Source organism: Centruroides sculpturatus, unplaced genomic scaffold (genome assembly GCF_000671375.1).
Source record: "Centruroides sculpturatus isolate CEXI.00-Female unplaced genomic scaffold, Cexi_2.0 scaffold150, whole genome shotgun sequence".
NCBI lineage: Eukaryota > Metazoa > Arthropoda > Arachnida > Scorpiones > Buthidae > Centruroides > Centruroides sculpturatus.
Genome location: NW_019384512.1, coordinates 907,298 through 920,955, shown reverse-complemented (window position 1 = coordinate 920,955; position 13,658 = coordinate 907,298). Strand labels below are relative to the sequence as shown.

The window sequence follows — 13,658 nt, the reverse complement described above, 5'->3', positions numbered from 1 at the left end:
AATCTCGAAAACGGAAGCAGATAGAAACAAACAGAATTTTACGTTAGAATTCTATTTAATTCTTCTGTTAACTTACGGTTCAGAATTTACAATACAGAATTTTTTAATTTTTAAAATCGTTGGAAATTAACGAATTCGATTGTCAAAATTCTGAGCCATACGTTAATGGAATTAAATAGAATTCTAACGCAAAACTGTTTGGTTCTATCGGCTTCCGTTTTCGATATTCCCATAGAAAAAGCATTACAGTTTTAACGCCATCTGCTGGAAATCGCCTGTATAACCGAAGAGGTTGCTAATAGGTCTACAAGTTAATAATAATAAAAATAATAAATCATTATTAAAAGCATTGCAGAGATTACTTCTGGTAATTTGTGCAATAACTTTCACATATTTAAGATATATAAATTTGAATTAATATTAAATTAGATAGCATAAAACCTGTTATTTATGATTACGTAAGAAGATTTTTTTTGTTTGCAATAATAGTCTAGACAAGTAAAATTAGTTGCGCGAGTTTTAGACTATTGCTACCAACCGTTACTAATAAAAAAAAGAGAGTAATACGAGAATGAAGCGATTTACATAATTACAAATATACTGTATTCTCAATCGATAAAATAATTCAATTAATTATCTAATATTAAAATGAAAGTAATTTTGATTATTTAATTATCGAGCTTTTTAAATGCGTCTAAGATAGTTCTAGTGCATACATTTTGATTTAAGACAAGACTTCTTGCCAATTAGATAAAATCAATAGACACTGGTAGTTGTGAGGCACGAACCCGCACCTCACCTCCGGGCTGGCCGTGTGGAGTTTTTCGAATTTTCTTCACGTGTGTAACATCTAAATAAGTACAAGTTTCCTTCTGGGAGGTTTGTAGATTTTCCGTGTATTATACAATTAAATAGCGATTTCTTATCGGAATAAAGGATTTCATGTCTGTACTAATTGATATTTTACTTCTACATTATGAAAAATATATATATTTGAGACGGCGATTGCTTATTAATATTATTAAACAAAGTTTTTTGTAAATGGAAGCATATAAAATTCGAAACGGATTTTAAAATATCAACTTTGTTTTGCTGGTAATAATGCGCCTTAATATTTATTTTTCATTCGGTTTCATTAAAACTTTTTTATTTCTGTACGAAATAATTATTTGAGTGAGAGAAAGGTGTTGAAGACAATCGAATGGATCGAAGTGTCATGATTATGATTCAATTCTTACTTCATCCATATGTTTATGTAATTATATAATATATAACACAGTCTTACATATATTGTATACGACATATCATATTTACATATTCATTTATTTTAAGTTAGAAAATTACTATAGTACTTGTAAATTTTTCTATTAGCCTATTTAACCAATAATAAGGCAAATTATTATAGTGATTCGCTCTTAATTTAATTGTACTTTTTAAATAAAAAAATTTTCCGAATAAATTGTAATTACACATTTATCTTCATAGCAAAGTCATTTTATTAATTTTAAATCCATATTCAAAATTTGATGATTTAACCTGTATATTAAAATTTTAAAAAAGCAGATTATATAAGAATTTTCTGTAATTATTAAATCCCAATAAAGCTTTTCTAATTAATAATAACTTATTTATGAATCAGGATTTAATTAATTCTTTATAAAATTTATATTTTGCAACATTAGTGTTATATTTTCGATTGTAACAAATTTAAACTTTTTCTGCTTTTCATTTGTTATAAATTTGTACAACAGCATACCTTTTGTTATATTTTTCAGCCATAACGTCCTTCCTATAGTTATGGGAGCAAGAAAAGAAGATTACGAGAGAAGTGCACCTCCTCATTCATACATACACGTGGACGATTTCGAGTCTCCTCGTCAATTAGCAGACTACCTAATCAAACTTGACCAAAACGATACTTTGTACAACGAATACTTCAAATGGAAAGGTAACGGTGAGTTCATCAATACCTATTTTTGGTGTAGAGTATGCGCCATGTTGCACGCTCCACCCAGACCTAAATCATATTCGGACATTCAAGAGTGGTGGTCTTCTAAAGGAACGTGCACGATGGGTAGTTGGAACAATCCAATTGACGACAGATAGTGTCAGAAGACGAAGTATTCGTGCAAGTCTTCCACTCATCAATGGCTCTAGTCGTTGTCTTCCAAGAAGAGTAATCTTCTCATTTTTGTATCTTGTGGCTCATATATATTTATATACATTGCATCTCTTAAGTTGGTATGATTAAACTTACATTTTTTTTTTTTTTTTGCTTTATTTACATTATCTGAAATAAATTATTTATTTACAGATGCAAATTGTTCTCATTTTAGAAATTTTACGTTAAAATTTCTACTTGGTTCAATTAATTCGTCATGAAATATTTAATTTAATAATTAAAATTTCGTGTAATATTAAGTACAAAATAAATTAGTTTAGGAAAATTTCGCATACATTTACATTTTAAAAGTATATCTAACCGGGCTGTCTACTAATTACTTGTACAATTTTTTTATTTCCTTTTAAACCTTCTCTTCCCATTGCGTATAATCATGCACTTTTAACAAACCCTCCCCTTTAATTACGTGTACAATACAATAGTTCATGAGTCCCCCGACAAAGTTATGCAAATATATTGTAACTGATAGTTTACTCAAAACTAGTAAATCAGTCTTTTAAGAACAAATACCAAAACAAAATCCTTGTAGACAATGCCTCGATCCCCTCACTTCCTGTCGTATAAAATGATGAATTTTTCGCGAACTTCTCCTTAAACTGTACACGTAATTAATGGACGATCCCACATAAAAATAAATCTTTTGTAAATAACAGCCGTTCAGCTCATTAAAAACTATAAAGAAAGCTTGGCGATTATTCAGATGACAGAATAATACTAATTGAATAGGGCGCTATTCAGTGTTGATTCTGTCTTTCGTAGACGTTTTGTCAACGTTTCACTGAATACAAATAATTGTATATGACCTATATTTTCCTTTCTTCTTAATGTATATGAAGGCAGTCTTATCAGATTTTGAGTACTTATTGCACATTTTATAATTAACGACAGATAAATTCTGTTAGGTAAAGTTATGTAACAAGTAACCTTTCATAAAACTGAATGCATTGTGCCAGTTGATGATGGTAACTAAATTCTGGAGCATGCTTATTTCTAAATAAGTTTTTATCCTAAAAGAATAATTTAGAGAAAAAGAATAATTGATACAAAATAATTTAAGATACCTTAAATTATTTTGTATCAATAGTTCTCAACCAATGGTATGCGTGCCGTTCGGATACGCAAGAAAGATCGGTTGGAGCTACAAGTGTATAGACAGAAGACTCGGGTGGTAGTCGAGTGAAAACGGTTGAGAACCGCTGCTCAATGTTATTTACAGTAGAATAAGTTACAAAAGTCGCAAAGCTGTTTTCGTGGGCACATTGCTAGTAAAGCGACTTTAATAAAGCAGTTAAAGCTATGTATTAAAGACGCTTTACTAGGCAATGCGCCCTACTTACATGGAAATTATGCATTAAAAAAGACAATCAACTAATTTAAATAGATATTTTCACTAAAAATTAACCTCAGTATGCTAAAAATAAAGTTGAAACATAATCTGTAAAATTGCTTACACTTCTCATATTATTTTGCAGGCATTGCTTTTTATAATTTCTTCGGGGGATTCGGGATGACGTACACGTGGTGTGACATGAATGACATTTATTCCACTTTTTCTCATGTTTTGTTTGCTTTTTCTAATAGCATTATCGGGAAGCTGAAGATGACAATGTTTACAGCAACAAGGACAACCTATATCGCGACCCGGATAAATACCTCCATTTAGAAGAGATGATTCTGGTTCAGTGAATCTCAGTCTACGACTTGCGGATTCTAAAGGGGGTGATGTCTGGCAAGCTACCGCTTTCGGTATAGGCCAAGATTGTTGAAAATCTGCAGGATTTAATGGTTCCGTAACGTCTATAATAGGATTATTATAATCGCTACTTCCAGTACTGAGTGGAGAAAGAGGTTGTAACCGAGAAACCTCATCAAATGTAACTGGAGAATAGAGGGAACGAGTTTCTCCAGATTCTGTAACGGGTGCTAAAGAGGGAGGTTTAATTTCTTCTTGTTTATCTGCTATTTTTGACGTTCTTCCTCTTCTTCCGTGTAACCAATAAGTCTTCATTTCACCTTTTCCCTAAAATAGTAGTAGTCAGATTAACTTTGAAAATTTGAGAAGTTCTTTGTTAATTGCATACCTTAACGGTTATGGTTCCTCTCTCAGATATATCCCAATTGCTTTCTATAAGAAGATCTCTCGTCTTTTCGCTGATGTGCACCTTAAGAGCCTGAAAATTATTCCGTGGTTTTATATTATTTGCTTTCTAATTGTGTGAATCAATACTTTTTGAAAAACCTTGATATATTATTTTACATCAAATATTTAAAATGTTTAAAATTATATATTAAATAAGGATTACACACACCATATTAGATATATATTGCTATAAAATACATACAGTAGAACCTCGATTATCCGCCCCNTAAATATTCTGTTATATAAATAAATATATATAGGCCTATATAATAAATATTTTATATGACTGGGTATAATTAAAAATGGTCTACGCTAGAAAAATCAAAGAAAACAAATTATCGGCACGAATGTTACATAGCTTAATAGGAAATGACATCACAGGTAACCGGTTTGAAATAATAAGCGGAATTGGCCTCCATTTTTTACTTAGCAAGTCATAACGAAGCGAAAGCGGGTTAGGGCTTAAAGACGGGTTGTTTTGCTAGCGGCTGTCGAGCCCATCTACCTGCAGAATTCTCCCCGTCGGTGAACGGAATGGATCGTTCCAAGGTGGCAGACGAGTGAGAAAGACGAGTCTAAACAATGATCATGGACGAAGACGACGACGACCAATGATTATTTCATAAACACTATTCGATTCAGGAGGGACGCTTCCATTAGTCTGTGACGTTTTGAGGAATTCCGATAAGCGCTGCGCTTGCAAACAGTCGATTCACTCTGCATTGCGTCACCAGGTGAAAACGAAAGGTAAGATCGCTATGCGGGTTTACAATGGTGTCCGCGTCCTTACATTGCAATCGCGGATTAAACTTAACACATTTATCATGTGATACGGGAAAGAGGCTGGAAAAAAGGGATCACGCAGGTGCTTTCTTTAACACCTCGTATTTTCTTTATCTCAGTTAACCTAATTTGTGCCATTGTCGATTTACTCCATTAAATGCTTTTAATTTTTGAATGGCTTTTTAAGATAAATTATCTCTTCTACCATTAAAATTGTTTATAGTCAGGTATCCTTTCGAGAGGAGTGTCAGAGGGATTAGCTCCCAGTAGTTTATTTTGCATTCTTCAACGTTTTGTATAACAAAATAGAGCGTTCAGACTTTAAACTTCGTTTCTAGTTACGTAGTTACAGTTACTATATATTAATTTATGATGTTTACTTGGTTATTATTTTAATCAACCGAATTATTTGATTAACATTATTTTTCCGTATCATTACTTTGTTAGTGATTGTATTTTTACAGTGATTTTCTATTTTTCAGATTCAACAAATGAAGTCGCCTTAATCTAAACATGCTTAGATTTCGGAAGAGGAGGGTAGTAGCCACCGTACTCTTAATCATGGTGTGCACCTTTATAGCATTCGTCAATTACGCTAACGAAAACTTCGAAGAGTATAACGAGATCACGGACGTGTATCGATCCTCTCTAATAGATGGAAAGCTCCGTCCTTGGTTTTTATCCTCGGATAAGGGGGTAGATATTAATTGCGACCCCTCCAAACTGTGGCCGGACGAAGATTCCGGAGATAGAATTGTCAATCAGTTAATGTATGTTCCCAAAGAGAATATTACCGAAAAAGTAAAGACTATCTTACTGTATTTTGGACGTGGAGGCTGGAGCGATTTGCCATTAGGTAGAAAAGTATTTTTGAGAGATAAATGCCCCGTTAACGCCTGTTCACTAACGACCCATGTCAGTTCTGCAGAAAAGGCGGATGCCGTCTTTTTCAAGGACAGCTTCACTTGGCCCTTTCACAAAAGATCTTCCGAGCAAGTGTGGATATTATTCCTTTTGGAATGCCCGCTGCATACGCAAGACTTTAAAAATCTCAGGAACGTTTTCAACTGGACGGCAACATACAGGCACGATTCCGATATCGTAGCACCTTACGAGAAGTACGTCTCTTACTCCGTAGCGCCATCTGTTGTTAAGCCGATCAACTATGCCGCAAATAAAACTAAAAAAGTAGCCTGGTTTGTTTCGAATTGTGCTACAAAAAATCATAGGAAAGAATATGCCATGGAACTGGCAAAACATATAAAATTGGATATTTACGGTTCTTGCGGGCCTTACAATTGTCCGCGACTCGACGCTAAAAAGTGTTTTGATATGCTCGAAAGAGATTACAAATTCTACTTAGCATTCGAGAATTCAAATTGTAAGGATTATATCACCGAGAAGTTCTTCGTCAATAGTCTAGGGTAAGTAAAACATAAATTATTTATATCATAGTTTAGGGTTAATAAAGAAACTGCAGAATCGCAATCCTACATTTCAAAATAATATACAGGTCTGGATTTAGACTTGTTATGGCCCTAAGCTATAACATAATAATAGGCCTTTTTCCTCCACCAATATAATGATAAATGTAAAACTGTGAGGTTCTAAGCCTATAGACTAGTAACGCGAGGTCCTAAGCTTCTAAGCTTCAGCTCACTTACCTAATGCACAAATCTTAGACTACACACACACATATATACATATATTTAAAATTTTCTATTAGATTTATACAATGCTGATTCTAGGAATTGTCACCGAAATCTAAATGAATCGTTGTACTCCTTGTACTATCGATATATAAAAATTAAATTTTAATTTATGAATAGGGTAATTTATTAATTTTACACGATAAAGTTTTAATTTTTTAATAATTACTCCGTACAGTCATTATTTACGTCACTATTTTTCAAATTTTGGCATTTTATTCACGCTTAGAACAACTGCCAGATTTATAACAAATATAAAGATATATTCGGGTGTTAAAGTATTCACCAATTTATTATTTAAATACATAACAAGTTTAAAAACCAGCAAAATATGCTTTCAAATTAATTTAATATATCCGTTAAAGGAAAAAATGTCAAATCCGCAGTTTTATCGCCGATGAAATCGCATTTTTATTAATAAAGTAATGATAAGATTTCAAAAGAAATTTCTAAATTAGTGCGACATTATCTCATTAATATTTTACAAAATTTTCCTGGAAATAAGATAAAACAACGTCCTGTTTATAAAGGATACAGGAAAGAATTTAGATAATCAGATTTCATATATAGTAATAAATTGAGATAATTAAAATTTAAAATTAGAAAAAAAAACGTTTAAATTAATGTTCTTTTTCTTATAATGATAGCATTTTATTGGCAAAAATGCTTTAAAACTAAGTATAAACGTCTAATGTTCTATTAATACTTTTTGAAATGCATGGCAAAGCTATTCACGATGCTGAAGAACCGTGTTTTGTATATTTATTGAACCGAAAATACCTCTGTATTGTTAATAATATCCGCATTCGATTTCTATACACGTATTCAATTCTACAGATCTGCTGCGTGTGATAGGATCTTACTGTGAACAAGCTATTATTCTTTTTCGTTTGTATGTAAAGTTGCGGGTTATACAGTCTCGTTGCGGTTTATTCTATCAATATCTTCTATCATAAGAGATAGAAATGACTTTTACTTCGTTTGGAACCGTTAAAATTTTGTTATGAGATAAATATTTATTAGTAAATTTTATTGATAGATGGTATTGAATAAATAATAAGGATGGCCTAATTTCTTGGAAATTAATGAAGAGAATTGTTCAGGAAATTTGATTATCAGTAACTTCCATTAATGGGAACAGTTTAAAATATATCAAGAGTTATTCGTGATATCAGAAATGATTAATTTCTTGGAACTATTTTTATGGTAAAAAATTTGTATAGAGCAGTAGTTCTCAACCGGTGATACGCGTACTCTAGGGATAGGAGAGAAGGATTGGTTAGTGCTACAAGTATACACATGCAAGGCCAAGAGGGTATGCGAGCGAAAAAGATCGAGAATCGCTGGAATAGAGAAACTTTTCTAGTTTTTAATTTGCTTAAAAGCTTAATTATTTGAATAGAAATAATTAATAATTTTAATAAATAATAATAATAATAATGTTTAATCATTAATTTATTCTCAATAAAAATTAATAATTATCATAGGAATCATCTATTCATTGTGTGTACATTGTACAGTTTTTACCATTTGATTCTCTCCCTTCTTGTCGTGTACAATGATGTACTTTTAGCAAACTCCCTCCCATTTAATTACGTGTGCAATAGTTCATGGACCCCGTAACATTTGAATAAATGACTTTTTAAAGTTCTGCAAATATTTTCTGATTGTTTATTGACATGACAAGTAGGCTTATAATAACAAATTCGTATGCCATTAATACCACTAAAGTTCACGTAGACACTGCCTCGTCCTCCCTCTCCCTCTCTATCGTGTACGATGATATATACTTTTCTCAAACCACTCTCTCCTTAAACCGTATATGTAATTAATGGACGGCTCCTGATGTGCATATATTAAATTTCGAATTTCAATTAAGGATACTTTTCAGAAAAATTTTATGATTTTTTTACATATTTTATAATGGAATTTCTATACTTTTGTCTTGATAAAATAGCTTAATCTTTTTTCTTGAATAAAAAAAATGTTAAAATTCAATTTCATGTTCTCGTTATTTAAATCAAATTATTAATTAAAAAAAAACAATTTAAATCGAATCATCTTAAAAGGTTCATGCTAGACTAGTAATTTAACTTGAATTAGTTTTATTTCTTCTGAATTATTTGTATAAATGATAAATCTGTGAGAACGGAAAGTTTTGAATCAACTTGTTCTGTATAAGCTTAATTTTTATAGAAAATTATGGCCATTATTTATCTAGTGGATAAAACCACTGAAGCACTGATAAAGTTGTGGATTTGCACCTCACCAATGAACTAACTAGGAAAGTTTTCCGAATTTTCTTCACGTGTCTAACACCTAAATAGGAGCCAGTTTCTCGTAGAAAGTCATATCGAGAGGCATTCCCCTTTGGCAGAGCGTTTTTTGCGTTGCCTTATCTCACCACAAACCCAAACCCATACAGTAGTTAGAGGAGAGTTTCCAGAATAAAAAATAGGAGTAATTTCAAGTATTTTTAATTATTTTTATTTGCAAATATCTTTTTAAGAAGCGCTGTAAATAAATTTTAAGAATGTTCTTGATAATTTGAATAAATAAAATTCCAGGAATGCTTTTTGCGTGACTTCCATAATACATTCAAAGAATTCAAGTCATTAAAAAATTTTTAGATACAGTTTTGCACTCGACCTAAAAAGTACGACAATTAAATTATACATAATTTGCAGATTAAAACATGGCGGATATTAAGAAGAGAATCGGACACGCATCACTATGTTCGTGACAATACGAGAAAGATTATTACGCAACAATTGCATTTTTACATAATTATCAAATTACAAGAGACATTGTGTTATGTTTCACGAAATTAAAAACGGATTAGAAAAATTATATTACGCCAAGTTGTTACTGAATTGCAAGTTGTAGAAAGGTCAAACAAGTAGAAATTGAGAATGAAAGTTATTGTTTAACAAGTAAGAGGAGTTCAAGTGCATTAGCGTGGAAACGACAATCTTTCTTGTGTGATGAACTTAATTAAGTTCAATCACTGCAACATACTCGAAGATGTATTAGAAATTTCTAATAATCGAATCGTGCTGCTGGATTCAATCATTTGGATATTCTCTCTAATAAATTTATAATAAACAGAACTTTTAAATTAAGATAATTAAGGTGAGGGCTTCATTATGTCCCCATTATTTCCTTATCGTATTGGTTCTCATTATGGCTTAATTTTTTTCTCCAAGAAATGACTAAGCTTTAGATGACAGTCTAGTTACTTGTTGGAAAAAAAAAAATTGGAGTTGATCAAAATAGTAGTCCAAACTTGATGCGCCATAATGGAACATAACCCATACCTCAAGAAAAATTTATTACTTTAATAAATTTAAACTAAATTTATATAGCATTTTATTCATATTAACATTTAAAAAGTCGAAAAAAATTGTATAAAGAAGTTATTTTTTCTCTTATTTTTTAAATGTAAGATTTGATTCGTGACTGGAATGTCACAGGTGACAAGTTAGTTTTCACGTATTTTATTAAAAAAGAAAAAGCTTTCACTTTCTCTGTTGCTCGAACTGATATCTGTTCCAATTTCATTCTCTGATATACAGTATCTCGAGATCTTTGATTGAAAATTGCCACATTTCTGAGTGGATAGTCTCATGTAGAGCAAAGCTCTTCCTTTAGACATTATTTTAAATTATTGTAAAGATGTAAAAGATTTTTAACATTTATTGCTATTTTACATTATCTAGATTAGAAGTTTATGAACTTCTTTATGAGGAATATATGATGTATTTACAATTTTACATTTTTCTAATCAATATTACGAACTTTATTCGTGTACCATTCAGTTTCAAAATGCATGAATTCTTTAACTGAAATTTTAAAATTTAGATAAGATATACTTTACACGTAAAGAATAATTTTATTTATAACTAATTAAAGATGTATGCTGTATACTAAGAAATGCTCCATAAGTTTTTCAGTTTTTATATATTTTTTCATTAAAAGTTCTTGTATTTATTTATATATCATACTTTGTCGATTAAATTCCGGGGGGTTATTTTTAAAACGTAACGTACGTATCCTCCGTGGTTTTTTCGAGACAAGGGTTTTTTGGAGACCTTACAACAGGAGACGAGTGAGTAAAAATTGAAAGAAATACTTTAATTTTTCGTTTATTGACTGGGTTGAAGCTACAGCATTTGAAATTATTAATGTTTTCATAGTTAACGCGATTTAGCGTCTTCCAATTCGGTTATTACGTTATCATTCTTGTCAGCTTCGCTGTCTATGTAAGAATCAAGATCTTGAGCATCAACTTGTGGTTCAAACTCACCATATCTTTCCAAAAGAGATGATGAGTTTGAACTTGGGTTTTAATAATTACTCTTTGGCTAATAAGCTCTCGACTTATTAATTCCATCGCGACTTTCCCACGCACAATATTCGACAATATTTATAATTTTATTTCAAAAAATGTTTTCATAAACCTTGGAATAGAAAGTGCTGTCCGACTCTAGACAATTTGAAGAGGTAGAATTTTAGATAAACTCTTTACCTGTCACTAGTCTTTACACTGTACTGTAGTACTTCAACATGTTTCCCATGCTTTTCAGATCGGTGGTTTATTTTAGCAGCAGTTTTATTCCCGGAGTTTATTCGAAGATTACAGTTTATTTGAAACTACACCGAAATGTTTCATTTGATAATTAATGTGATCGTAACAATAAAATTCTTTATTCGAATTAGTTTTATATCTGACTATATTTAATGATTTACAATAGTTTTTACTTGATTTCTCCAGACTAACTATTGATTAAATAAAATAAACAAATGAAAACGGATTCGAATAATCCATTATTAGTTTATTTTCATCAATAAGTGGCCCTATAAATTCTTACATGATTCAAAAAACAAACGGTGCCATCAGTGACCTTAAAAAGACTTCCCGGAAGTCATTCCACCTAGGCAGATCGCCCAAGTGTTGCGTTGCCATAACTTAACAATCAAACAAACAAAAACCAAATGGGTCCACAAATAGCCGAGTGAAAAAAACCACTAAACACTGTAATTAGTCGCGAGTTCGTTTCTCAACAACTGGCTGGCCACGTGGTGTTTTCCAGTTTTCTTTATTTGTCTATCACCCAAATAAGAGCCAGTTTCTCGTAGAAAGTTCCGCTGGCAGATCGCTCTTGTTTTGCATTGCCTTATCCATTAATCATACAAACCCACAAAATTGGTTAAAATGAATATCGTTCAGTAGCGTAACTAGGACTAATATTAGGAGGAGGGTCCGAATTAGAATGTGCATGCCTGCGTTTATCCCTGTGGATGCAGCCATTAGCGCTTATTTATTACTTGCTGCATTACTTTTTTTTTAAAGTATTTATTTGATTTTTTCTTTATTTATTTCTTCACAAAACTAAGGAGGGCCTGGCCTTCTCCCTTATTAAGATATTGACATCTTTTCATCGTTTAATATTTCATAGTTCTTAGAACGTAATAGAACGTTCATAGTTATGTTTAAATACGGTAAGTAAAATGGAAAATTTTTTAAAGAGCTTAATTATATCTTAACATAGAGGTACTGTACAATCAGGGAGAAGCAGAAGGGGCATATGCTTCTCCCTTTAACCAAAGTTTAAAAAATAAATAAATAAAATATAACAAAACAAAAATATCTTTTCTTTCTGAAATATGTGTATAATTGATGTATAAGTCTGTTCAGTTTGTTTTGTTTTATTTGTAGGCTATATGGTAACGCGGTATATGGGCAATCTGGCGAGGGGGGAATGCCTCCCGGGAGGACTTTCTATGGGAAACTTGCCCCTATTTAGGTATTACTAACGTGAAGAAAACCCGATAAACGCCACGTGGCCAATCCATTGGCGACTAACAAATTTAGAGATTTTAAGATAGAAAAATATAACTTATTTTATAAATTTGTATACCTTTATAGTTAAAATGAGGCATTTTAATATTCCAAATTGATTACTTTATATTAATTAAAATTATTAATATAAAGTGTATCAATTACTGTTCCTGAATGTATGAGAGAGCCAGTGAAAAACTTGTCCAAGCTTAAAAGACTTTTTCCCACTATTGGATTGATAATAAATTGCAGTAATATTCAAGCAAAATATATCTACTATTTCTTTCAATAGTAATATAATTTTTTAATCAACATGTTAACTTTCATAAATTTGCAATGGAAGCAAAGAGTAANAAACAGACAATTAAAATATTACTAAAAAGGAGGACATTATCGATAAAAGAAGGACGGGAAAACAAACAGTTCAATGGAGGACGGTTGGCAACCTACCAAATAAGGCTTAAATGCTTATTAAGAATACAGTATCAAGAATCAAAAGTTTACCAACATACATTTACACTCTGAAAGAAAAAACGAATTCTAAGTAGTTAATTTTTTCCTTGGTTCTTTATCATAAGAATTCAAAAACTAAACATTCTAAATTTGTAAAGAACTTCAGCGCTTCTATAATCTGTAAAACGTAAACGTAAGCTAAAGCAGAAGGCTGATATTGAATTTAGATATAAAGGGCTAAACAGCATGGGCGCATTGTCTGATAAAACGGTTTTAATATAGCTAGATAACAAACCAATTTCAAATGAAACGGGCTATTTTATTGGTTTGTTATACAGTTGTGTTAAAGCTGCTTTATACGCAATATCTATGTTTGTTTACTGACAGTGCCATTTAACATTTACAGCAGATGCAAACAAAATTACTGTTGCTTTGAAAATTTTTATATTTAAATGATTTAAAACAAAATATTAAGAAAAAAATAATAAAAATGATTAATCCATCAAATCAAAATTAATTATTTAAGTTTAAAATACAGTCAAACTTTTG

General features: G+C 31.2%; 3 protein-coding genes across 8 annotated transcripts in view; 2 read left to right on the top strand and 1 right to left on the bottom strand.

The window, feature by feature from the left end:
• Positions 1-2,315, top strand: part of LOC111622473 (glycoprotein 3-alpha-L-fucosyltransferase A-like) — a 58,048-nt gene extending 55,733 nt beyond the window's left edge. For all 5 annotated transcript variants that reach the window (XM_023364865.1, XM_023364864.1, XM_023364863.1 and 2 more), the window contains exon 3: positions 1,776-2,315. In XM_023364865.1, coding sequence (XP_023220633.1) covers positions 1,776-2,106 — 331 coding nt within the window. In that variant the 3' untranslated portion in view covers positions 2,107-2,315. The remainder of the gene's footprint in view (positions 1-1,775) is intronic.
• A 1,323-nt stretch (positions 2,316-3,638) lies between these two features.
• Positions 3,639-13,658, bottom strand: part of LOC111622482 (soluble guanylate cyclase 88E-like) — a 47,840-nt gene continuing 37,820 nt past the window's right edge. Inside the window, exons 10-11 of the mRNA XM_023364875.1 lie at positions 4,264-4,353; positions 3,639-4,202 (exon numbers count right to left, since the gene is read on the bottom strand). Of these exons, the coding sequence (XP_023220643.1) occupies positions 3,639-4,202; positions 4,264-4,353 (654 nt within the window). The remainder of the gene's footprint in view (positions 4,203-4,263; positions 4,354-13,658) is intronic.
• Positions 4,591-7,342, top strand: LOC111622475 (glycoprotein 3-alpha-L-fucosyltransferase A-like). 2 transcript variants are annotated; one of them, XM_023364866.1, is made up of 2 exons: positions 4,591-5,069; positions 5,588-7,342. In XM_023364866.1, exon 2 carries the CDS (start codon positions 5,619-5,621, stop codon positions 6,531-6,533), a length of 915 nt encoding a protein of 304 aa, XP_023220634.1. In that variant the 5' UTR covers positions 4,591-5,069; positions 5,588-5,618; the 3' UTR covers positions 6,534-7,342. The 2 variants fall into 2 exon arrangements, with proteins under 2 accessions (XP_023220634.1, XP_023220635.1); XM_023364867.1 differs by lacking the exon at positions 4,591-5,069 and adding an exon at positions 5,108-5,187.

Coding starts and splice junctions, on each gene's coding strand:
- LOC111622475 (XM_023364866.1), top strand. CDS start 5,619: ATGCTTAGATTTCGGAAGAGGAGGGTAGTAGCCACCGTACTCTTAATC.